This window comes from Lepidochelys kempii, chromosome 5 (assembly GCF_965140265.1).
Source record: "Lepidochelys kempii isolate rLepKem1 chromosome 5, rLepKem1.hap2, whole genome shotgun sequence".
Classification (NCBI taxonomy): domain Eukaryota; kingdom Metazoa; phylum Chordata; order Testudines; family Cheloniidae; genus Lepidochelys; species Lepidochelys kempii.
In genome coordinates, this window is record NC_133260.1 from 104849388 (window position 1) to 104873120 (window position 23733).

Sequence of the window (23733 nt, forward strand, 5' to 3'; positions counted from 1 at the left end):
TATGCTAAAATCTGGAGAATCAGTCATGATTTCCACCTTCTCTCCAAATGAAAATACTCATGGAGAGGACCAGTAAACGCTACCTGTCATACTGAGGTGCTAGAGTTTAGAAGGAGACTGAAAAAAAGTTCAAAACAAGATTGTGTACTTTTATCTACTGATGTATTTTCTCTACATTGCATTTCTTGTCACTGCTGTTTATTAGTGTAGTTAATTGAAAAACGAGCCCAGGAACAAAGAAACTCTTTCCCTTTCTTTTTCCTGTTTGCAGAGCCAGGGGAGTTGGCAGGTGAGCTAAGCTTGCCTCTAGACCCTGCAGGGAGGACACTCTTAAGGAGAAAAGGTTCTGTGTAGCTCCTCCTTAACTCAACCACATGGGCTAAGATAGAAGGAAGGTTGCAGGACAGAGCCAGTCCCAGGATAAAAGGACTCTGGCCTTCTCCCTGGCAAGAGCAGAGAGAGGTGGAGAGTAAAAACCTTTGTCGTATTGCTTTTGAATACAGGTGATTTCATCAGACTTTCCTTCCTTCAGTTTGGACATTTTTTCTTCTCCGCTGTTTACTCCAATCTCCTCCTCCACTGTCCTTCCACTGCAGCTTCATTCTCCATGGCCTCCATGCACCTCTTCATCTCTTCTCAACCCTTTCCTCTGTCATTGCATACCCTCAACTTCCCAAATCAATATCTCCACCACCAACCCCTCCCCCCCAAAGATGGAGAAAACATGACATTTGCCAACCATTACCCATATCATGCTGCTTTGTGCATCCCTTTCCCTTACCCCTCCTCTATCTAGTCTATTTAAATTATATAGTCCTTGCGGCAGGATGATCTCTTCCTATTTTATAGCACAGTGGGAACCCAATTTGTGTGGGACCTTCAGTTGTCACTATAGTACAAAAATAATAATAATAAATATGTGTAAAATGCAAGGATTTGTCATGGTCCTTCCTTAGGGCCCAGTCCTGCAAACAATGAAGCCAATGGGACTACTCATGTGATTAGTGTGTTTGCAGGACTGAGTGCTTAAGTGTGAAATCCCATATAACGATAATTTGAAACTGGGGCCGGTGCATGCCTGTGATTAAATGGATCAGAGCTATTGAAAAAGAGAAATATAGGGTCATTGGCTTCAGTGGAGATTCATCGTCTTACATCTGGTCTCTTTTTGGCTTTTAGTGATGGTGGGTTTTTTTTTAAAGAGCATATCTGGAACATAAATTGTTTTTAAGAAAACAAAATACCTATTTTAAATTCCCAGCTGGAGATTCTCATAGATCTCATCTTGGAAATTTCCTCCTCCTGAGAGCAAGGGACTGCAGCCACCTTTGAAGCTTAGTTTACTGTTTAAAAATTATATTTGAACACAGCCAAAGTGCAAATGAATTAATTCCAAAATGGTGGATTTGAGCATTTCTGAACCAAACGTGGAAAATAAGTGTTTTGAGGGAAGAAAATACTTGGTAATAAATCAACATACAGTATTTATATAATAGTTATTATAGCCTGTGTATAAATGTGCTGTCAAACACTTATGACTTTAAAGAAAGAAAACAGCATACTTTGCCAGTACCTTTCTTCATTGCTTTTGCTATTGAAGTAGGTATTTTGAAAAAAAAATTGTTCCTGTCACTTCCGAATGCTACCACCACCTCCTCAATCAAGAAGCGAGAACCTAGTTTCTTTATTTATGATCTCAGTGTTTTGCTATGAAAATGATTGTGCTGGCACAAATTCAACATTCTGACTTTGTAGTGAGGTGCTGGAGTAGGCTGTAAAAGAGAAACACCTTAGCTGAATTAAATCTTTTTTAATCAGCAAAGGGGGAAGGAAAAGTGTAAAAATATGTAACAGATGACTATCCTGTGTGATTTTATTTTCAAGGTTGTCCCCAGCGTGAAAGTTGTCCTTTAAAATTTACTCCCATTTTTAATGCCTTCATATTGGCAGAAATACTTCTTGTCACCTTCTAGGAAGAACAGCTGTAGCTAGATATCTAGCTTTTGTCATGTGTTATCCCATGGTAGTTATAGGTGTACTATGCTTTTTAAAAGCACAACTCTGTCTCTCTGTTAATGTGAACTTTCTCTTTTACAGTTGTTCTACAATTCTCATTTGATCTTATAATAAATGCCATGATAGAAAAGGAGTACTTGTGGCACCTTAGAGACTAACAAATTTATTTGAGCATAAGCTTTTGTGAGCTGCAGCTCACTTCCTCGAATGCATTTGAAAGCTTATGCTCAAATAAATTTGTTAGTCTCTAAGGTGCCACAAGTACTCCTTTTCTTTTTGCGAATACAGACTAACACGGTTGCTACTCTGAAAAATGCCATAATATAATTGCATCACAGCTCATCAGCATGGAAATGTAACTGGTGTCATTTGGGTAAAATAAGATCCAGCCCCAAAACTCACCCATTCTTCAACCTGAAACAAACCTGAAAGCATTTTTTTCAGTTCTGAAGAGACATTACAGGAGCATAGGAATGGTAATGTTTAGCGTAGACCAGTGGTTCTCAACCTGTGGTTCTCAGTATGCAGCTGCAGCCCATGTGACATCCTCATGGCCACATATATTCTGTGGATGTGGCCCACATAACCCATAGAGAGCTTCATATGTGGCCCACAATGGTAAATAGGTTGAGAACCACGGTCATAGACAATACTTCCACCAGTAGATGGTGTCATATCCTTATCTTAGTGGTAAGTTCTCTTCCCTGTCATTGTTGTTGATCTTACCTAGGGGATAACTGGAAGGTCAGTCCTGCCTTTGTGTTCTGGAGTTGGTTCTTGCAATAAATGTCTGTGGTTCTTTTAGTGAGTGTTACAAAATCCTGTGAGGGCACATCAGTGGGGTATCATGAGAGAACTTGCACTATTACTGCTGTGCTGTACCTCTTCAGTGGGAGAAAAGATAATGCCATTTTCCAGGGCTGTCAATTCCACGCTTTTCCATCATTAAACCCTCTTTAAACAAGAATTGGAAGAACTTTACTAATGATATGAAAAGAAGATAAAGGGACATCGTCATGGTGGACAGACCCTAATTTCACCTTACATCAATCCCCTACCCAAAAATACACTGTTCCTTTAAAACATACTGTTGAAGAAAGTGTGCTTTACACTTAAAAGTTCGGTCGACATAGGCTTCAGCTACACTATGAGCTAGGGGTGTGATTCCCAGGTTGCATATACATACTTGCGCTAGTTCTCATCAAGCTAACATGAGTATACAAAGCAGTATGGCCATGGTAGCATGGACAATGTCAGCATGCACAAACCTGCCTGAAATCAACGGGTATGTAATTGGCACAGCTAAACTGCCCATGCTACCGTGATTAAGTTCATATTTATACTTGTGCTAAGGAAGTGAAAACTAGCATGAGTACATGTACATGAGCTGGGAATCTTGCCCCTTGCTCACGGTGTAGACATAGATATAGATAGCTACATTGGTCAGGGGTTTAAAAATCCACACCCTGACTGACATAGCTATGCTGGCCCAACCCCCATGTGGGTGCTGGTGTGTCAATGGGAGAATGCTTCCATCGATGTATCTAACTTTGTTCCAGAAGGTGGTGTTCCTACAATCATGGAAAAACCCCTTTCGTTGATGTAGGCTGCATCTGCACTACGGGGTTATGCCGACCTAGCTGCGTCAACAGAGGTATACCAGACTAGTCCCCGGAGAGTAGACACAGCCTAACTCTGACATAGTTTTGTGTAAACTTCATATCACTTTTCTTTGTTTTAAAGTAACATGAGGAAAAATGTTAAGGTCGCTGTAGTTCATCTTTATATTTAGTGTCTTTTGAGTATGTGTTGAAAGGGTCAGTGTAGGGGTCTTTTGTATGTTTTTTTTAACTGACTGTAGCACATCAAAGAAAAACTCTGCAAACCTTTTCTACTGGAGTCACAGGCTCCTTAAATACTATTCCTTCATTTCCTGAAATTAAGTTCATCATTACTCATGCATATTCTGCAGCAGTAGCTGTTTAGAGACCTGTTTTCTGTGGATAGGTTGGATCAAAGGGCTGACCTGCAGGTTGTATTTCATTTTTTCCCTTTGGTGGGATGAAGTGCAGTTGTTTTGATGTTAGGTTTGATGGATTTGTTTGCCACTGCATTCATTAGCTTCACATCAAAAAACTGACAGGCTGTTAAATGAAACTTTGGCTTAGATTTTCAGCTTGACTGTTTGGAGACATTTGTGAAGATATTTTTGTTTTTGTGTTGCAGCAGCCTCAAGCACTTAGGAGTGTCTCAAAGGGAAGAAAAGTTATTTACTGTACTGCTTTCATTGAGTAAAAAAAATCATTGTCTTGAGGACAGTCATATCTAGCATACGCTATCCAAAATATTATATGATTATGTTATATAAATTGAGAGACGTATATGTGTGGATAAATATATCCATACATTTGTAAGAGAGGAAAGAAAGAACATAGTCACTACCGCACAATAGGCATTTTTTCAGCCCTAACATTATTATTAGTTTTTATCCTGTGACATTAAGGCAAAAGATGCAATGGTTCAGCGTAGTTTAAAAAAAAAAAGTACTTTACATACAGATCACCCAAACTGATGCAGTTCTAATATTTGACGGTCAATATTCTCTACTGAAGCAGGTTCATGAATGATTAATCTGTCATCTACTTTTTATAGTTTGAATAGTTACAGACATCTGAGCTAGGTAACTTTTCTTTCTTGTTTAGTTTTTGTTTTGGTGGTTTTTTTGGTTTGGTGCTGGATCTTGGTACATCTAATACTCATAACAGTGGTGTCAGGGATAATTTAGGATTTATGCAATTTAACATGTTCACTTTTCCAAAAATCAGAGCTAGGCTCTGTATGACTCGGTGACTTGGTTTCTGTGGAACATGATGAAGATTCAGGAACCACTGACATGGTCTAGGGAGCCCCCATGCATTCAACTATGACAGTATTTAGGTATTTTGCCTTAGAATGAATAATGTTTCCACAAATATATGGTTAGCTGGCACTAAGGTTGCATTGCTGGCATAGAGCAAAAAAATATACATAGTATTTAACCCTACTATGGGGGCAACCGTGTTTTAGTGAAACTAACATGTCACCTTATGCTAACTTGATATTGTGCTTGCTCATAAGTGCCTGCAGCTAAGACATCATATGTGTGCATCAGCTGTGTGTCATAGGACAGCTAAGTGCAGAATTTCAAGCAGAAAACATTGAAATTAATGGCTTACATTGGTTGCCTAACAGTTACGCAGGAAGTGCTGTTGCTGTATCTTCTTAATTCAGGATTAGCATTGAAAAGTACCTTCACTTTTTCTGCTATCTAAAGCAAGTTGAGCATGGATGGAGATATTGTAGTAAGGTCTCCAGTCCCCTTTCTCTCTCCATGTGACAGCTAAGCAGTACTTTGGGATAGCTGACTTCCTTATGGAAAATGTGAAATGGTGGGAAGATTCCTTTCATGGGGTTCGTTCACAGGTAACACATTAAACATTTCTTTGTCATTTCTACATCAGAACAGTGCTGGTCCATACGAAACAATTATGTAATATAACCTCCTCTCCACTTTCCCACAATTTGAATAAAAATATGGGGTAGCTTAGGTTTGAAAAAAATTGAGAAAGTAAGTATGAGTGAGTGAAAAGTATTATGCCTGCCTAGTTTAAGGAAACACCATGTGGACTCATCCATAGTTGTGGATATCTACATACTGAAATAAATGCACCTGTTTTTATTGTAAGAACTGATCCTAGAAATAAAAATGTGACTCTATACATAGGGAACAGTCAAATGTTTTTACACCATATATTCAAATAAATACCCTATATATAAAAGTAAAGAAAGGTGGGAAAGTGAAAAGAGCTAGCATTGCTGGATTGCTCATCTAATTGTACATAATTTAACCTGATTTTATGCATGAACATGGGAATGCACATGTATATGACAAGTGAAAGTGATATTGCTATGATACACTGGTGAGTGATTAATTTATCATGCACCTTTGACCACCTCCACTGCTGTCTGCTTTCTAATCCACCTTCCCTTTTTCATCCTCACCACAAACTTGGATTTCCTTCCAAAATGTGTACCTGTCCAAGGCCCATGATGGGTAAGACTGGACATTATTTTCTCTATATACAAATATCATGACTTTAAAGTCTGTTACCTTGTCACCCTGCAGGGCTAGAAACAGGAGTGTTATACCACTGAAAAGTGGAGATGGCCAATTTCCCAATGGGGGACACTTCACTCACTTCTAGCTCTGGAATGGCTTGGTATATTGGACTTCAAAATTATTAGTTTTAGGTACAAAAAAGCTATTTTCGGTCATTTATATGGGATTTTATGGCTCCCTCTGGTTCCTGTATAGTTTAGCTCATGATAACTAAGGCACTTGTCTTTATAAATCGAGGGATTTAAAGAAATAGTCTCCGTAATTTTTTTTAAAACACCATAGATTTCCAAAATAGATTTTCTCTAACAAATGTGGCATATACAGAATACATGACGGAATGGTGTGATATAAATGTTTTATCTGCACTCATTTGGGATGATCTGTCTTGCTTGTCACTGCCATTTGTGGTTTAATTCCTTAAAGAGGCTTATGAAGGGAAACATTAACATATGCCTATATAAAATACAGAATTTTTTTTTGTGTAAATCTGAATAAGAAATAATGAGATAGTATACTCTTCAAAGTGGATTTTACATTTTGGAGTACATTCACGGAACTATGAATGAGCAGAACTGATAGAATCTGGGGTTTTTTTGTTTTTTTTTAGCTGGTTCTAAGTGTAAAATACTGTAGAAGTTTCATTTATCGATGTAACAAATGCACTGAGATGACAGATTTTGTGCAAAACTAACAGACTTTCAGGAGCTATTGTTTTATGGCAGTACTAAGCAAAGAATAGAGTATTATTTTTTCTTACAATAAGTCAATAGTTTGCAATAAACTTGTCTTTTCAGAATACCATTTGTATGAAATGTTGGGAAAAATCAATGTAATTTTTCTCTATTTCCACTCCTACAGCATGTAAATTGTAGTTATCCTTGACTTTGTTGAGAGAAACTATTTTGAATGACTGGTCTTTTCTCCATACATTAATGTCACAGCTGTAAAGAGATATTCTTCATAGCCTACTATTTTTTCAAAGAAATAGAATTAGAGCTCCAAAAATTCTTCTTTGATAAATTTATTTGAACTCAGCAAAAAAGGTATGACAGTGCAATTAGAGTGTATATCTACATCCTTTTGCTTTGGAGTGAAAGTTGTTTTAATACCTATTTACTACATTCTCCTATCTTAAGGGTTGGAGAAATTTCCATCCTTGTTAGAGTTACTCCATGTTAATCACTTCCATTATGTGGTCAATTGTTCTAAAGGGCAAAAATGGACTTTGCAATCTTAATGTTCTTCTAACTTTTTTTGGTTCTGATTTCCTAACTATATTAAAAAAACAATCCCCAAAACAAACCAAAAAACCCTGACCCCCACCCCCCGAAAAACTAGAAATTCCCATCATGTGGAACCATGTTGACCGAACCCTCAACTTCAGTCATCAGCAGAGTTCAGATCTTTAGATTCATAGTACAGACATCTGTCACTTGAGCTAACCCAGTAATTGGTAGTAGGAGTAGGCTGCTTTTCTTATTTTTGTTCACCAGACACACTAGAGGAAAATGAGACACATGTTTTGCCATGGGCTCACCAGGAATTTTCTGACAGCAGAGGAATGTTAGAGACCCCGTGTTAGAGGACTCCATGTCCATGGGGACTGTTATGCCTCTGTGCCTCCTGAAGATCTCAATTGCTCTTTGTGCCTATCCTCTCCAACCCTACGTCCTATCTCTATCACTCTCTCCTCCCATTCACCCTCCTTCTCTACTGAAATCCTCTGCAACCATCCAATCACTGCCCCCATCCCTCTCTGCTCTTGTCCAACCTCCCACAGCCCAGGTTTTGCCCCCTCCCATTTTGCTTCTTTCCACCATCTTCAGCTTTGGCTACAGGTGCCCTCCTCTTCTGTTCCTCCCAACCTGCGACTCCTGTAACTCACTCAAGTCCATGTTCCCCCGAATTTCCCATCTCTCTGCACACTACCTAGACTGCTGCTTCCTTCTCTTTCTTGCTGTCTGTGGACCAGCCGGGAGAGCACTGAAAGCGCAGATGAGAGAGTCTCCGTGCTCTCAATTCACGGGACTGATGCCACAGCACCCCTTCCTGCCTGGAAGAGTAATTGTAAGGAACGTTCTGCTCACCCCTACAGCCCTGGGCTGGAGCATGCCCGGTTCGGACAGCATCTGTGGAGAAGTTAGCTGTCAAACTCTAACAAATCTCGACTGAGCATGAACAAACAGATTTTTTTGAGACTAATAAATTGGCAAAGCAAAATGCACCCAAGGTGAGTCTCTGCCAAATACCAAGCCATTGCTCTAGAGCATGGAGGCTTTAGAGCTTCTCAACCAAATGGCTGTAAAAATTTTTTTTAACATGAGCAAAACAAAGTATTTTCACCTGCTCTTGTTCTACAAAACAGGTGAGTTCTTTTAGCTGAAACTTTCACTCCCCACAAAAAACAACCAAAACAACCTCCAAAACTTCAGCATCAGGCAGACACCTGCCATGAGAAGTTTCAGCTGGAAGAGCTAAAGTTTGGCAAAGTTATAAGGAACTGAAATCAGGATCTTATAGTGGAAAGTGTCAGGCAACCTTAACTGTAAGGTGTGCTCCCGCTCTGCCTATAAAAAAATTCACTAATTTATTCAAAAATCTCTTCTCACTTTTGTATGATCAGGATTTTTGAATAATCTTTAGTCCTCATTGCATTACATATTCCCTCACACCCTTAAAATAAACACAAGCCTTCTGGTCTATTGGGAGAAATGGGGTTCTGGTTTTTTTATCTGATAATGTTAATGTACAATGAATACTTTAGTCCAGAAGATTGAATTGCTTCTCATTTATACTACTGTGAATCTGAACTAACTAAATCCTTTGGAGTCACTGGAGTTGTACCAACGTAAAACTGATGTATCTGAAAGAAGGTTCAGGTGCAAGATTAATTTCCATTTTCCATTTTATCTCTTCTTTCTACTTTATAGTTCATAATTCTTCAAATTATAGCAAATTTTTCCATGCTTGAAATAACAGAGAAGCAAATTGTTTGGGGTTGAAGGGCAAAGGGGTTTGAACACGAATCATAAAGTCCTTTTAATTTTTTTTAAACATGGAAAAAATTCCCTTATATTCATAACTACACGCATCAAACTTTAAGCTTGGCTTGTTTTATAGCATAGTCGATTTGGAATGATATAGAATCATAGAATATCAGGGTTGGAAGGAACCTCAGGAGGTCATCTAGTCCAACCCCCTGCTCAGAGCAGGACCAATCCCCAATTAAATCATCCCAGCCAGGGCTTTGTCAAGCCTGACCTTAAAAACTTCTAAGGAAGGAGATTCTACCACCTCCCTAGGTAACGCATTCCAGTGTTTCACCACCCGCCTAGTGAAAATTTTTTTCCTAATATCCAACCTAAACCTCCCCCACTGCAACTTGAGAGCATTACTCCTTGTCCTGTCCTCTTCTACCACTGAGAATAGTCTAGAACCATCCTCTCTGGAACCACCTCTCAGGTAGTTGAAAGCAACTATCAAATCCCCCCTCATTCTTCTCTTCTGCAGACTAAACAATCCCAGTTCCCTCACATCTCCTCATAACTCATGTGTTCCAGACCCCTAATCATCTTTGTTGCCCTTGGCTGGACTCTCTCCAATTTATCCACATCCTTCTTGTAGTGTGGGGCCCAAAACTGGACACAGTACTCCAGGCCTCACCAATGTCGAATAGAGGGGAACGATCACGTCCCTCGATCTGCTCGCTATGCCCCTACTTATACATCCCAAAATGCCACTGGCCTTCTTGGCAACAAGGGCACACCGCTGACTCATATCCAGCTTCTCGTCCACTGTCACCCCTAGGTCCTTTTCCGCAGAACTGCTGCCTAGCCATTCGGTCCCTAGTCTGTAGCTGTGCATTGGGTTCTTCCGTCCTAAGTGCAGGACCCTGCACTTATCCTTATTGAACCTCATCAGATTTCTTTTGGCCCAATCCTCCAATTTGTCTAGGTCCCTCTGTATCCTATCCCTGCCCTCCAGTATATCTACCACTCCTCCTAGTTTAGTATCCGCAAATTTGCTGAGAGTGCAATCCACACCATCCTCCCGATCATTTATGAAGATCTTGAACAAAACCGGCCCCAGGACCGACCCCTGGGGCACTCCACTTGACACCGGCTGCCAACTAGACATGGAGCCATTGATCACTACCCGTTGAGCCCGACAATCTAGCCAACTTTCTACCCACCTTATAGTGCATTCATCCAGCCCATACTTCTTTAACTTGCTGACAAGAATACTGTGGGAGACCGTTTCAAAAGCTTTGCTAAAGTCAAGAAACAACACATCCACTGCTTTCCCTTCATCCACAGAACCAGTAATCTCATCATAGAAGGCGATTAGATTAGTCAGGCATGACCTTCCCTTGGTGAATCCATGCTGACTGTTCCTGATCACTTTCCTCTCATGTAAGTACTTCAGGATTGATTCCTTGAGGACATGCTCCGTGATGTTTCCGGGGACTGAGGGGAGGCTGACTGGCCTGTAGTTCCCAGGATCCTCCTTCTTCCCTTTTTTAAAGATTGGCACTACATTAGCCTTTTTCCGGTCATCTGGGACTTCCCCCATTCACCACAAGTTTTCAAAGATAATGGCCAATGGCTCTGCAATCACAGCCGCCAATTCCTTTAGCACTCTCGGATGCAACGCCCCATGGACTTGTGCATGTCCAGCTTTTCTAAATAGTCCCTAACCACCTCTTTCTCCACAGAGGGCTGGCCATCTATTCCCCATGTTGTGATGCCCAGCGCAGCAGTCTGGGAGCTGACCTTTTTCGTGAAGACAGAGGCAAAAAAAGCATTGAGTACATTAGCTTTTTCCACATCCTCTGTCACTAGGTTGCCTCCCTCATTCAGTAAGGGTCCCACACTTTCCTTGGCTTTCTTCTTGTTGCCAACATACCTGAAGAAACCCTTCTTGTTACTCTTGACATCTGTTGCTAGCTGCAGCTCCAGGTGAGATTTGACCCTCCTGATTTCATTCCTACATGCCCGAGCAATATTTTTATATTCTTCCCTGGTCATATGTCCAACCTTCCACTTCTTGTAAGCTTCTTTTTTATGTTTAAGATCTGCTAGGATTTCACCGTTAAGCCAAGCTGGTCGCCTGCCATATTTACTATTCTTTCAACACATCGGGATGGTTTGTCCCTGTAACCTCAACAGGGATTCCTTGAAATACAGCCAGCTCTCCTGGACTCCTTTCCCCTTCATGTTAGTCCCCCAGGGGATCCTACCCATCCGTTCCCTGAGGGAGTCGAAGTCTGCTTTCCTGAAGTCCAGGGTCCGTATCCTGCTGCTTACCTTTCTTCCCTGTGTCAGGATCCTGAACTCAACCAACTCATGGTCACTGCTTCCCAGATTCCCATCCACTTTTGCTTCCCCCACTAATTCTTCCCAGTTTGTGAGCAGCAGGTCAAGAAAAGCTCCCCCCCAGTTGGCTCCTCTAGCACTTGCACCAGGAAATTGTCCCCTACATTTTCCAAAAACTTCCTGGATTGTCTATACCCCGCTGTATTGCTCTCCCAGCAGATGTCAGGAAAATTAAAGTCACCCATGAGAACCAGGGCGTGCGATCTAGTAGCTTCTGCGAGTTGCCGGAAGAAATCCTCATCCACCTCATCCCCCTGGTCCGGTGGTCTATAGCAGACTCCCACCACTACATCACTCTTGTTGCTCACACTTCTAAACTTAATCCAGAGACACTCAGGTTTTTCTGCAGTTTCGTACCAGAGCTCTCAGGAGTCATACTGCTCCCTTACATACAGTGCTGCTCCCCCACCTTTTCTGCCCTGCCTGTCCTTCCTGAACAGCTTATAACCATCCATGACAGTACTCCAGTCATGTGAGTTATCCCACCAAGTCTCTGTTATTCCAATCACATCATAATTCCTTGACATCACCAGGACCTCCAGTTCTCCCTGCTTGTTTCCAAGGCTTTGTGCTTTTGTATATAAGCACTTGAGATAACCTGCTGATCGCCCCTCATTCTCAGTATGAGGCAGGAGCCCTCCCCTCACAGACGTTCCTGCCTGTGCTTCCTCCCGATATCCCGCTTTCCCACTTACTTCAGGGCTTTGATCTCCTTTCCCCGGTGAACCTAGTTTAAAGTCCTCCTCACTAGGTTAGCCAGTCTGCTTCCAAAGATGCTCTTCCCTCTCTTAGTAAGGTGGATCCTGTCTCTGTCCAGCACTCCTCCTTCATGGAACACCATCCCATGGTCAAAGAATCCAAAGCCTTCTCTCCGACACCACGTGTGTAGCCATTCGTTGACTTCCACGATTCGACGGTCCCTACCCCGGCCTTTTCCTTCCACAGGGAGGATGGACGAGAACACCACTTGCGCCTCAAACTCCTTTATCCTTCTTCCCAGAGTCACGTAGTCCGCAGTGATCCGCTCAAGGTCATTCTTGGCAGTATCATTGGTGCCCACGTGGAGAAGGAGGAAGGGGTAGCAATCTGAGGGCTTGATGAGTCTCGGCAGTCTCTCCGTCACATTGCGAATCTTAGCCCCTGGCAAGCAGCAGACTTCTTGGTTTTCCCGGTCAGGGCGGCAGGTAGATGACTCAGTCCCCCGGAGGAGAGAGTCCCCGACCACCACCACCTACCTCCTTCTCTTGCGAGTGGTGGTCGTGGAACCCCCAACCTCAGGACAGTGCATCTCATGCCTTCCAACCAGCGGAGTCTCCTTCTGCTTTCTCCCCCCAGACGTATCATCTGGTCCACTCTCCGCAATGGTTCCTGTGGAGAGAACATGAAAGCGGTTAGTTACCTGTGTCCGCGTTGCTGGAACCCGGACATTCCCCCTTCTTCTTCTGGAGGTCACATGTTGCCAAACTTCTTCACTGGCCACTTGGCTCCGCTGTGCAACCTGCTCTAAATCTTTAGAGCTTTGTGCCCGTAGAAGCATATCCTGACTTTTGTCCAGAAAATCCTCAGATTCTCCTATGCAACGCAGGGTCGTTATCTGTTGCTCCAGACCTTCAATCTTCTCTTCCAATATGGAGACCAGCTTGCACTTTGTACAGACAAAGTCGCTTCTGTCCTGTGGAAGAAAGACAAACATGGCACATCCAGTGCAGGTCACAATAGCTGAACCCTCCCCATTCCATATCACCTTCCTACTATGAGCTTCCTCAGAGAAGTTGGCAAGATGTAAGCCTCACTGGGCTCACTCCAGGCAAACTCCTGCTGTGTGCTGCTGTGCTGTTCCCCGCTGCTCAGCTGGTTCGCCCCCGCTCAGCGAACCAGCTGAGCAGCGGGGAACAGATATAAATATAAATCTGATATAAATCTGAAAAAACAAAAAAATTAACATGCTATTTGAAAGGTGGCACATTTGTGTACATGAGTTAGAATGTGTTTTATTCCTTTACCTCTAACAGTTCAGAATTCTGGTCACGCAGTTATGATTGAGCAAAGCACTTAAGGATGTATAACTTTAAGCACGTGAGTAAGCCCATTTACTTCACTCAGATAAAGGCTAACAAGAAAAGTCCTAACCCACATGAATGAATGTGGGTTCTTAAAACTTGATGGGTTTTTCTCCTCAAAAATTATATCCTTTGTTGTTTTTGAATCATTGATTTTGATTGGAATACTTAGGTGCTTAAAGTTACACACATGCTTAAGTGCTTTTCTCGACTGGAAATTTAATGCTATCTTTTTCTATGGTCTCCTGATATCAGATATCTCTGTTTCGTTTCCTTTTCCTTTTTTTTCTCTCTCTAAGGGGAGATGTCTTTTCCATTAAAATTATTTTCATTACCAATATGTAAGCAACAGAAACGATCAGAAATAGTATGTCAAGGGCAGTGTTAAAAGTTTCAGTATCACTAAAAAATAACTCAGATGGCAAACAGAATTTTAATGTGAAGAAAGTGATTTATAAAAATAGGAGAATTCAGTCCTTTTTCTTAGGGAAAGCACTTGGCTGAAATTACAAAACAATTTTCAATTAGCAGTAGACTGAGTAAAGTTAAAGAGGACTCAAAAGAAAGGCAGTGTACAAATGTATCTACTGTGTAAAACTGAGTAGTGCTAATGATCACATTTTTCACCCTGATGTATTAATGATGGACAGTTGAACTTTGCTTTCGCTCTGTGTTAGTGGAGAAAATAGTGTTTACATCAAAGTCTTTTTTAGTTCTTCAGTACATCAGTACAGAAATTGCCATGAAATGACAGGAAAAGTCAAAGTAGAAAATAATATGGAAAATCATTTGTTTGTATTGCTGTAAAAAGCAGAATATTTTGCTTCAAAATTTCCAGTATTTCTTGAAAATAAAAGATAGTAGAAAAGGAAAAACTGTTGGTGCTTTGGAAACATTTACTTTTCTTTGCCAAAAAAAAAAAAAGTATGTGTTGCTTGGAGTGCATTTGTGAAAGTTTATGGTTTATTCCCTTAGGAATTTCACCAGTTTTGCTGCAGAAATGTTGAAACTTCAGTCTTGACCAAATTAAAAGATCTCCGTTTTTTCTTTGTGAGGATCGATAGTTTGCATAATTCGAGGTCCAAAACAAGAGCATTTCGTATGGTGCAAAAGAGCCAACCTATTAAATGCTAAGAGACAATATTCAGATGATCATTTTATGTTAGGAACAATTTAATGATCACTCCGGCCCGCCCCAGAAGATTATCTTGTTGATAATGTCTTCATAAAGTCGGTCTCACTTCTACTTATGGATGTTATAAATATTCTTGTTTTGGAATCTGAGGATCAACATTTGGATTCTCTTTAAATCTCTTGATTTAAATAATCAAGATTGGACGTCTTTCCAAAAGACGTACTTCAGCTAGAAGTTACAGGCTTGATACAGGACTTACTGGGTGAAACTTTTTGGATTTGTTTATGCAGGAGGTCAGACTAGATGATCATTGTGGTCCTTTCTCACCTAAAAATCATGAAATGTATTTCCTGCTTTGTTTAATCTGATAGTGAGACTGGAACTGGATAGCCAGTAACTCCTTAGTTTGCATTACTTATCAACAGTTTGTACTGTGCAATTCCTCATGCAGAACATCTGATAGGCAACCGATCAACAGGGATGCCAGAGCATGAGGCGCAGCTTGACTGACCTGTGATTGGCTAAGAATAGTCCTCAATAATACAAAGCCTTGCTGAATGTGCTGCTAAGGAAGCAACCAGGTAATTTTTTTGGTCCATATAGAATAGTTAAACCTGTACTAATTTATGCCAAAAGCTGGCACTTCCACATTAGGGAATTATGATAATAGGTACTGTTCCCTTTCTGTTTTGCCCTGCATAAAGCCAGAAATGCTGAGACTGACCTCAGAGAGTGAGTGAGAGAGAGAGAGAGAGAGCAGTGATTCACCAAGCTGATACGGTTCAAGATAGCTGATCTTCTAGGAGAGTGATACTTAGGCTGAGGCTTGGGAGCTGCAAGTGGCTCTTGAATGTGTTTTGTGCAGCTCTTTGCAGCACATGATATTAAAACACTGTGTGTTTTAATTATTAACCGGTCTGTGTTATGAACCAATCGGAATGCTTTCACTATGTTATTAACCAATTTTAGCTGATAAAATAATACTTGATCAGTCATCTTGCGGTGAGAATAATATATATAAAATAATAAATAAAATGATGAATTCATGCTACTCTTTTGGGTAATGTTGATTGCTAATTTGGTTCCTGAACCACTGAGGTCTGAGTATCACTCTTGTAGGACCGCTTGTTTGTAGTGCCCCTCTCCCATTGAGAGAGCACCGAAGAATATATGAGAGTGAAGAGGTAATGTTGACCAGAAACTTTAAATATCCATGAATTGGGGATTGTGTGTGTGTGTGTGTGTGTGTGTTAGTTACAGAAGGCCAAATCAAATGCAGATACTTTGCGCTGAGAGTAACTATCTCTCTCCGTGAAGTCTCTCAGAGCCCACCAAGGAGTCTGAACAGGGGATAGGAGGGCAAAGAGCACCTATTTGCATATCGGCTTTCCTACTGAAAATGGGTTCCAGACAACTGTCTTCGATTAGTAGTGTAGCTCATACTGGCTAGCAAAGAGTTTCAGACATTCAGGGTAGCTGATTTCAGTAAAAAGGACATACTTTTATACAGTATATACAAAAATTAGGTACATGGGCCATTCATTGAGCTAAACTCCATTTCCTAAAAATCTCTCAAATCCAAAGAAAATATTTTTAACCTAAAAGTATTCCTCAAGCATCGGAGACCTTAGTGTAAAATTTATTCTCTACGTCTACCCTCGTTTAAACTTAAAAAATATCAGTAATGAACAGAACTTCTTAATTTTGAACCTAGAATTATGTGGAAGAATATATAAAGAGCAGTCTGTGTTGTACAGTTTGAGTAATTCTGATAAAATAGAGTGGAATGTGTGACTAAAGTTCTGTGGAATTGACAGTTGTGAATACACATCATTGTAATCAGGAATTCCTGATGTGCCTCCTTTTAAGTATAAACCACTGTAAAACATACTAGTATTTTTAAAGGAGGCGAAATAGAAATATATTGAAATTATTTTCTGGAATATAATATAACAAGAAGAATCCTGAAATAAGTCTGACAAATTTTCCCGTACCTTCGGGCCTTTGTTCCTAGGGTCCATTTCTAACATTCGTCTTTATGTCTAAAGCATTAACTACTTTCAAATGGTTGAGGAATGATTTTGAAATCAATCACTTGGAATGCCTGGTCCCTCGCTGAGGATATGTATAACCTTCTTCTCACTCAGTTACAGTATTAATACTGAAGAAAGAGGTGTATGATTATATAAGACTTGCAAGCAATTTTTAAAGATCCGTTCCTTAGGAGAATTAAAGTCGATGCCTTTTCTGAGTTCTGAAAAAATAAGTCACTCGAGCATCCAGTAATTCTGAAATAGAAGTCATGCTCAAGTACAGTTCAGTGCCTGAATAGAATATATCCTTGCTTTTCCAGTGTGAAATAAGGTATTTTAAGTTTCTAATGCATTAGAGATACCAAATCCTCAAATTTGGTCTCTGTCTGTCTAAGGTTGTTCCTCTGCACATGATGAGGTCTCCGGTACTGACAATCCTCATCGGATAGGTTATAATACATTCGTACTTAGAATGTTAAGAAAAGAAAAAGGAACTGGTATGTATGCCTGGCATACATTCTGTACATTCTGCTCCAGTTGACTTAGAGAATGAGATATGTCATTTTGTTGAAATCAGATGAACTGCTCAAGAAGAGAAAATTGCAAGGAAAATCGTGAAAGGAGGCTAGAGAATAATAAAAGCAAGGTAGATAGAAGAGGTAGGGCAAGGGGTAGGGCAATAAAATAAAGTGGAGGAGAAAGATACAAACTGGAGTAGTTCCCATACGTAGAAGAGTCAGTCCTCTTTCTGTGGATATGTGGAGACCTCATACTATAGCAGCCTCACTTGATTTTCGCCGTTCATCATTCGACATCATTTAAGCCTGGGGCTCTAAGAAGAGTTTCTGTTCAGATACCTTCATAGAATTCAGGTTTATTGTTTAGTCTGAAACGCAGGTTGCTCAAAGGGAGCTATCTCATCTCAGCCTCACAACTATTTTAAAATAGTGGTTTGGACTGATATTTTCCCACCATCTTTCAGTTAAACATGTTGCACTGATGGTAGCTACTGTTAGGCATTTATAGACTGCTTGTTTAGTCCTGCTCATATAAATGATGAGGAAGGAGCAGCCCCGGGGGATTTCAGGTCTTGTGTTTCAATATGGACCACATACAAACCCTGAAAAGACCCCCTTCTCCCCTGGATACAGACTAGAGATACAGTGAGCTGCTCAGCAAAGATTTGAACCTGGCCAGCAAACATCTGTTAATGAAAAGTGAAGGTTTATTTGATCTGCTTACCCATTCTGCTTGTTTCTATCATGCCTTGCTCATTCAGGTTGAGTTCAGATGATTATTTCACCTGGATTCAGCGGTGACAGATACCTGATGTCATTGACAAATGCTCGGGTTGCTTTCTCAAACCATGTGAAAGAAAACAATAGCATAGAAAACAACAGAGAAATTTGACCTTTTCTGACATACTGTTGTGAAGTGGGGCTAAAATTTTTTTCATGGGCATGAATCTGCAGCTGAGATGGGGAAGTGGAAGGAGAATTTTTTTTTTTTAAATCACTGCAATTTTAAACTCTTTGGGTTCAGAATGGATTTAAAAATTGGGTCTGGAATTACAAGATAATGAGATACTGCTCTAAGATGTGATGCAATTTAAAATATTCCATGAACTTTATTGGACACCTGCCCAAATGAAGAATTGGGCTTGAGTCAACAACTGATACTGGAGGCATTCAGAAGATATGCAGGACAACAGGCTTGTGTTTTGGGAGTGACAAACTATAAAACATTTGGGCAAAAGTCTTCACAGATGCTGTGATTAAACAAAACTTAGGAAAACCTGCAAGCCAAAAAAAAAAAGGTTTTTGGTAGGAAACCATTTACAGCCAGTTTTAGAAATAATGTGGATTCAAATGGGTTTTAAAAAAAATTTGCAAACAAATCATGTCACATCTAAACTGGGAGCAAAACTGTACTAGTTGAAACAATTTTTTAAAAAATGCTTTCCGAGCATGTTTGTCTTTTCTGTAGATGACTTGTTCAAGGAGACTCGCCTGCATTAGGGTGACCCACCTGTCCCTAATTGGGTGGGACAGGCCGAAATGTACATTTCAAGTTCCAGTCCCTTAGCTCTCCCTTGCCACAAGGCCCTGCCCCCAGCTCCTCCCCTCTGAGGCCCTGCCCCTGGCCAGGCCACTAGCTGGAGCCGGGCAGTAGTAAAAGCTGCCCAGGGAGCCAGGGATGCTGCGGGGAGCCTAGACCCTCCACTTGCCCTGGGTGGTGCACCCCAGGGGTCAGGGAAACAGGCTGGGGGCTGCACTAGGGCACCTTGGCCCCCTGCCCAAGGCAGGTAGGGGGTCTGGGGTTCCCCACAGCGGCCCAGGCTCCCTGGGCAGCACTTATTGATGCCTGGCTCTGGCTTCTGGCCTGGTCAGGGGACAGGGCTTCTGGAGGGAGAGATCATGGAGGGGGGCTGTGCTCCTGCATGTGTCCGGTTTTTGCATTTGAAAAGGTGGTCACCCTAAGCTGCATGTATGTTACAAGATGTGTCTAAAATGTGGAGTTCCATGGAATAGCAATTGAAGGGAGATCCTTTTTGGATATCTTCTCATTACCAAAGGACAAGAACAGTTCAGCTATGAAGGACTTTAGTACAAGAACAGTAATGACAGCATGAGGTGAAAGATATGGATAGAGGACTTTGGAAAAATATTAATTTATTTTTGAAAATATACAGGGAGCATTTTTAAGATTTGTAGAGGAAAAAGTAGCTTCCCATATGAGAATCCTTAATAAACAATAATACTAAGTGCAAATATGTGTTGGGGGTGGGAGTGAGATATCGGTAGGTAGTGCAGGGAGAAAATAAGTCAAAGGTAAAGAAACAACGTATAAAGTTTGTAGGGCATTAAGGGGAGGAATATTTTTTGTTATCTTGGAGTAATTTTTCTTATGAATTGGGTGAAATTCTGTTCTGTTACAGTGGTGTCAAATTTATTCCAATGTGGTCTTTGTGTGTGCCTCCTAATCTTCAGTGGAAGCAGGTTGTGGCCTTCTATTTCTAATATATATTCTTGAAATTTTATTTTAGCTATGTTTATTATATCTTGTAGACAACGACAAAAACATTAAATACAGCTTAAAATGGTGTGTGTGTGGGGGTGTCATAGCTAAGAAACTGTTACTGGAAGAGGAAAGGCAAATATTGTCTTTTTATTGGGTTTTTATTTTATACTGATACTCACTGTAGAAACCAGGACTTTCAATTTTGCAGCTGGGAATGAGAAATAGTACAGAAGCAGAATGTGATTTCTTAGACTTATAACTTTTAAAATCTGCTGGCAGCACTTCGGTGGAGAGTTGGAGAGGAAATATTTTGAGGTATTATTGAAGCGTATTTTAAATAACAACAAATACTTTATAGTTTTCCATTAGGCTTGGAAGGAGAGAGAGAAGGAACACAATTGCCAGTTGTGTTACTCTAACCCTGTGGTTCTCAAACTTCGTTGCACCACGACCCCCTTCTGACAACAAAAATTACTACATGACCCCAGGAGAGGGACTGAAATCTGAGCCCATCCAAGCTCTGCTGCCCTGGGTGGGGTGGGGACAAAACCGAAGCCCCGCCACCCCATGCTCAGGGGCCAAAGCCAAAACCCAAGGGCTTCAGCTCTGGGTGGTGGGGCTCAGGCTTCAGCTTCAGCCCTGGGCACCAGCAAGTCTAACGCGAGCCCTGGTGACCCCATTAAGATGGGGTCGTGACCCACAGTTTGAGAACCGCTGGTCTAACCTCTCCTGTTTTTAGTGAAGATCTAAATTTGGCATGATCAAATGGTAGGTAATTGCAATCAAGTAAATAAATAGCTATACATTTATGTTTTATTGCTAATAACAATTATCAATCACATAGGGCCGTAGCTTGTATCTGTTATTGAGGTGACTAGGTCTCATCCCAGTAGACCCTTTGATTGTAATAGATTCCTTACCTGAATAAGGATTGCAGGATTGGGCCCTTTGTATATAAAATCAGAAATGTATCAAACTTTCCAGTTGCAAGGTGGATTTATTTGGGTCTCACATTATGCCCTATGATTAGACTGGGAGAGTTGTATGTGCTGTCCCCCACCCTCCAGGTATTTTCCTGGAAATTTCTCCTGCTTTTCAGGTTGCAATGCTGCTAGCAATGTTGCTTGAATGTATGTATATAGGCTCAGGGAGAATTCACTGGGATCAGATTTGTGTGCTTTTCAGGTTTGGAACAAATCATACCTTCATTTCAGTTTATTTTCTGATTTCCAGCTCTTGGGTTGTCCAGATTATTCTGTGTCACTGCTCTGGTCCTATCCCCAGCTAGCTTTGATGAGAGCTGATGCAAGCATACAAAGCTTCTTGATTACCAGATTCAGACCCATTTAATTGGCATTCATTTGAGAACTGGGTTGCTCTGAGCCTCTCTATTGATAATTGGCATCCTCTCTTCATCATGTTCTGGTTTCCCAAAGTCTGAAGTGCAGCCTCTACGGGTGTTGGTCAGCATCTAGAATGCCATTTTAGCTGGAGTATAGCTCTGTTAAAGCTCTTTGTTCTGCAAACCTTTTTTAGCACTGTGGAGGCAGTTCTTTGGCCTTGGGGAACCCAGAGCACAGTGAAAAGACAATACTGTCTGGCTTTGGACAAGCCAGCTTATGTCCTCTACAGTCAGGAAACCAACTCTGCAGATTCTGAAGTCTGCACCCAGGAATTGGGGGTTTCTGAGTGCAGACCACAGGGCCTCTTTCCTAGAGCTTTTAAATGCAAGCCTTTTGGAAAATTGGATGTGTACTGTATGTAATTTGTACCTGCAATTCTTTAAAGCTTGTCATTTTATTTGGGAGCTTTCTAGATGCAATCCCCTGTGTTAATATAAGATCATTACCATTTAGCTTATTTGTAAATACCAACAACATTTTGGTTGACATAATGATTGTACTTGTTACGCTTTTCTAGATCTTTATATTCTCAAAACAATAAAATTTCTCTAAAGGAAAGTAATTGCATATCTGTGTCTTTGGTGGAAATGTTTAGCGTGAAAATCCAACGATATCTTGCCATTTGTCACCAAAATTTTCCATAATCTGCTTAATGAAAATTAAGTGCTGTATGTGACTATAACAATGGTTAGGAGTAGACGTACACACAGAGGAAGGGAACGAGGAGAAGGAAGACTGAGCCATTCATCAATAGTAATCTTGCATAAATATCTGTAATGAGCGATAAGTGAAATCTTGACAGCATTTTGAAAGCAGGGCAGATTCACAGCTCTAAATCCAGAGCATTCTGCAAAGCAGATAAAATATGATATGGTATCTTGTAAGGAAATTTTTGTTTATGGATGTTCTACACCAGTTTTCCTGCTTAGGACCTATTACTACAATTCACATTACTGGCATATATGTCAGGGAGAGGCCAATTTTATATTCAGAAATGGAGAAGTCTTAGCACTAAATTGATTTTAAAATCTTGAGAAAACCCTAACCCATACATTGAGGTTCCTGGCAGAAGCAGCTATAGTTGTAACAGTGAAAGAGCTAACAGCAGGATGGGCAGATGGATTGCTTTACATATTTCCTCGGATCCCTCACATTCATTCAGTCTTAACTCCAGCAAAAACAGAGGCTGCAAGAATAAAAAGAGGGAAGCTAATTTACAACATTCTGCAGTTCCTTCTGGCCAGATTGCTGAGAGGAGGATTCTAAGGAGTTGTTGCTTATCTCTAACAATACATACTGTAACACTTGGGTTTCTGCAAAGAAAGATACCACTACACCATATGTTGCAGCAGGGAGCCAAATTTGCAAACTTCTGAACAGAAAGCGATCAGTAGTGTGGCACATGTAGATGATTTCTTTTAAAGGTCAACTAGTGTCTCATTTTTCAATCTGATAAACCGTTCAAAATAGTCAAAGTGCATATTTCAGACATTTCAGAATTTTTTCCACTGGTGTACATTAGAATCTGGTCATAAGTATTCATGCTGAAACTAGCATGATTTGTATGTTATGTTAGGGATCCTGCTGATTCTCTGGGAACCTTATTGTTTTGCAGATTCACCATGTTGTGAGTTGACCTTCCCTTGCTCTGATTTTATTGAAAAATAAAATAAGTCAACCAACTTTTACCTACAGTATAAACATTGGTGATATCTGACACAGTGTAAAAATGCTTCTTTTGCGATATATATTTGAGACATTCAAAGGGTACAGTTTCTCAAAATAGTGTTGGTTTATATACTAGAGAGCTTTTTAAGGGATGTTGCCTATATTACCACAATGGGTCCTGTGCCTGGAGCAGAAAAAAACTGGTATTCTGGGGCTCTTCTGTACTGTGGCATTACATACTGTTTCAGGCAGGTTCTCCCCTTTTTCCTCCTTTCCCCTTTGGATGGCCATGACAAGTATGTTTGTGGTCTGCCTAGCGACTGATAGGTCCTATAACTCTGGCCCCTGGGAGTTCATATAGGAAGCTGCTGCTGGATGTTGTCATGGTTTACCCGTGTCCCATCCTTACCCTAATTGTCATGTGGTCAATTTATTTGGGGCTGTTGCATGTTATGAGGGCTGCTGTTTTGTTTTGTATCTAAGCAGGTCACCTATTGGGTTGGGAAGGAATTTTCTCCTACCGAAGATTGGTCAAGCAGTTGTGTTTTTGGTTTTGTTTTTTTTTGCTTTCTGCAAAGCATTTTGTAGTACTGGTTGGGAGTTTAATGCGTTTTGCATGTTGTGTGGTGGGTGGCCAGTGTGGTCAAGGTAGTTGCGGAAGCTATTTCTTAATCCTGAGGATATCTTTGGGGACTAGATTTTGATTGCATTTGTGGTTGGTTGGGCACAAGGATGGAGGGCTTCAAAGTCCATTGTATACTGGCCCATCCCTTAAATAGCCCTCAACTATCATACAGGAGAAAGGTGGGTGGTAAAGATTATGGCATCAGTCATAATTCCATGATATGGTTAAGGGGTTGGCT

At 40.8% G+C, this 23733-nt stretch overlaps 1 protein-coding gene across 29 annotated transcripts in view; it reads left to right on the forward strand.

The window, feature by feature from the left end:
- KDM4C (lysine demethylase 4C) overlaps positions 1-23733 on the forward strand; it is a 440364-nt gene that overhangs the window by 126634 nt on the left and 289997 nt on the right. Inside the window, exon 10 of one of the 29 annotated variants that reach the window (XM_073345337.1) lies at positions 15197-18886. The exons of the other annotated variants lie outside the window; for them this stretch is intronic. Within the exon in view, the coding sequence (XP_073201438.1) occupies positions 15197-15205 (9 nt within the window). The 3' untranslated portion in view covers positions 15206-18886. Of the gene's footprint in view, positions 1-15196; positions 18887-23733 lie in introns of those variants that run through there. 29 annotated transcript variants of the gene reach the window in all.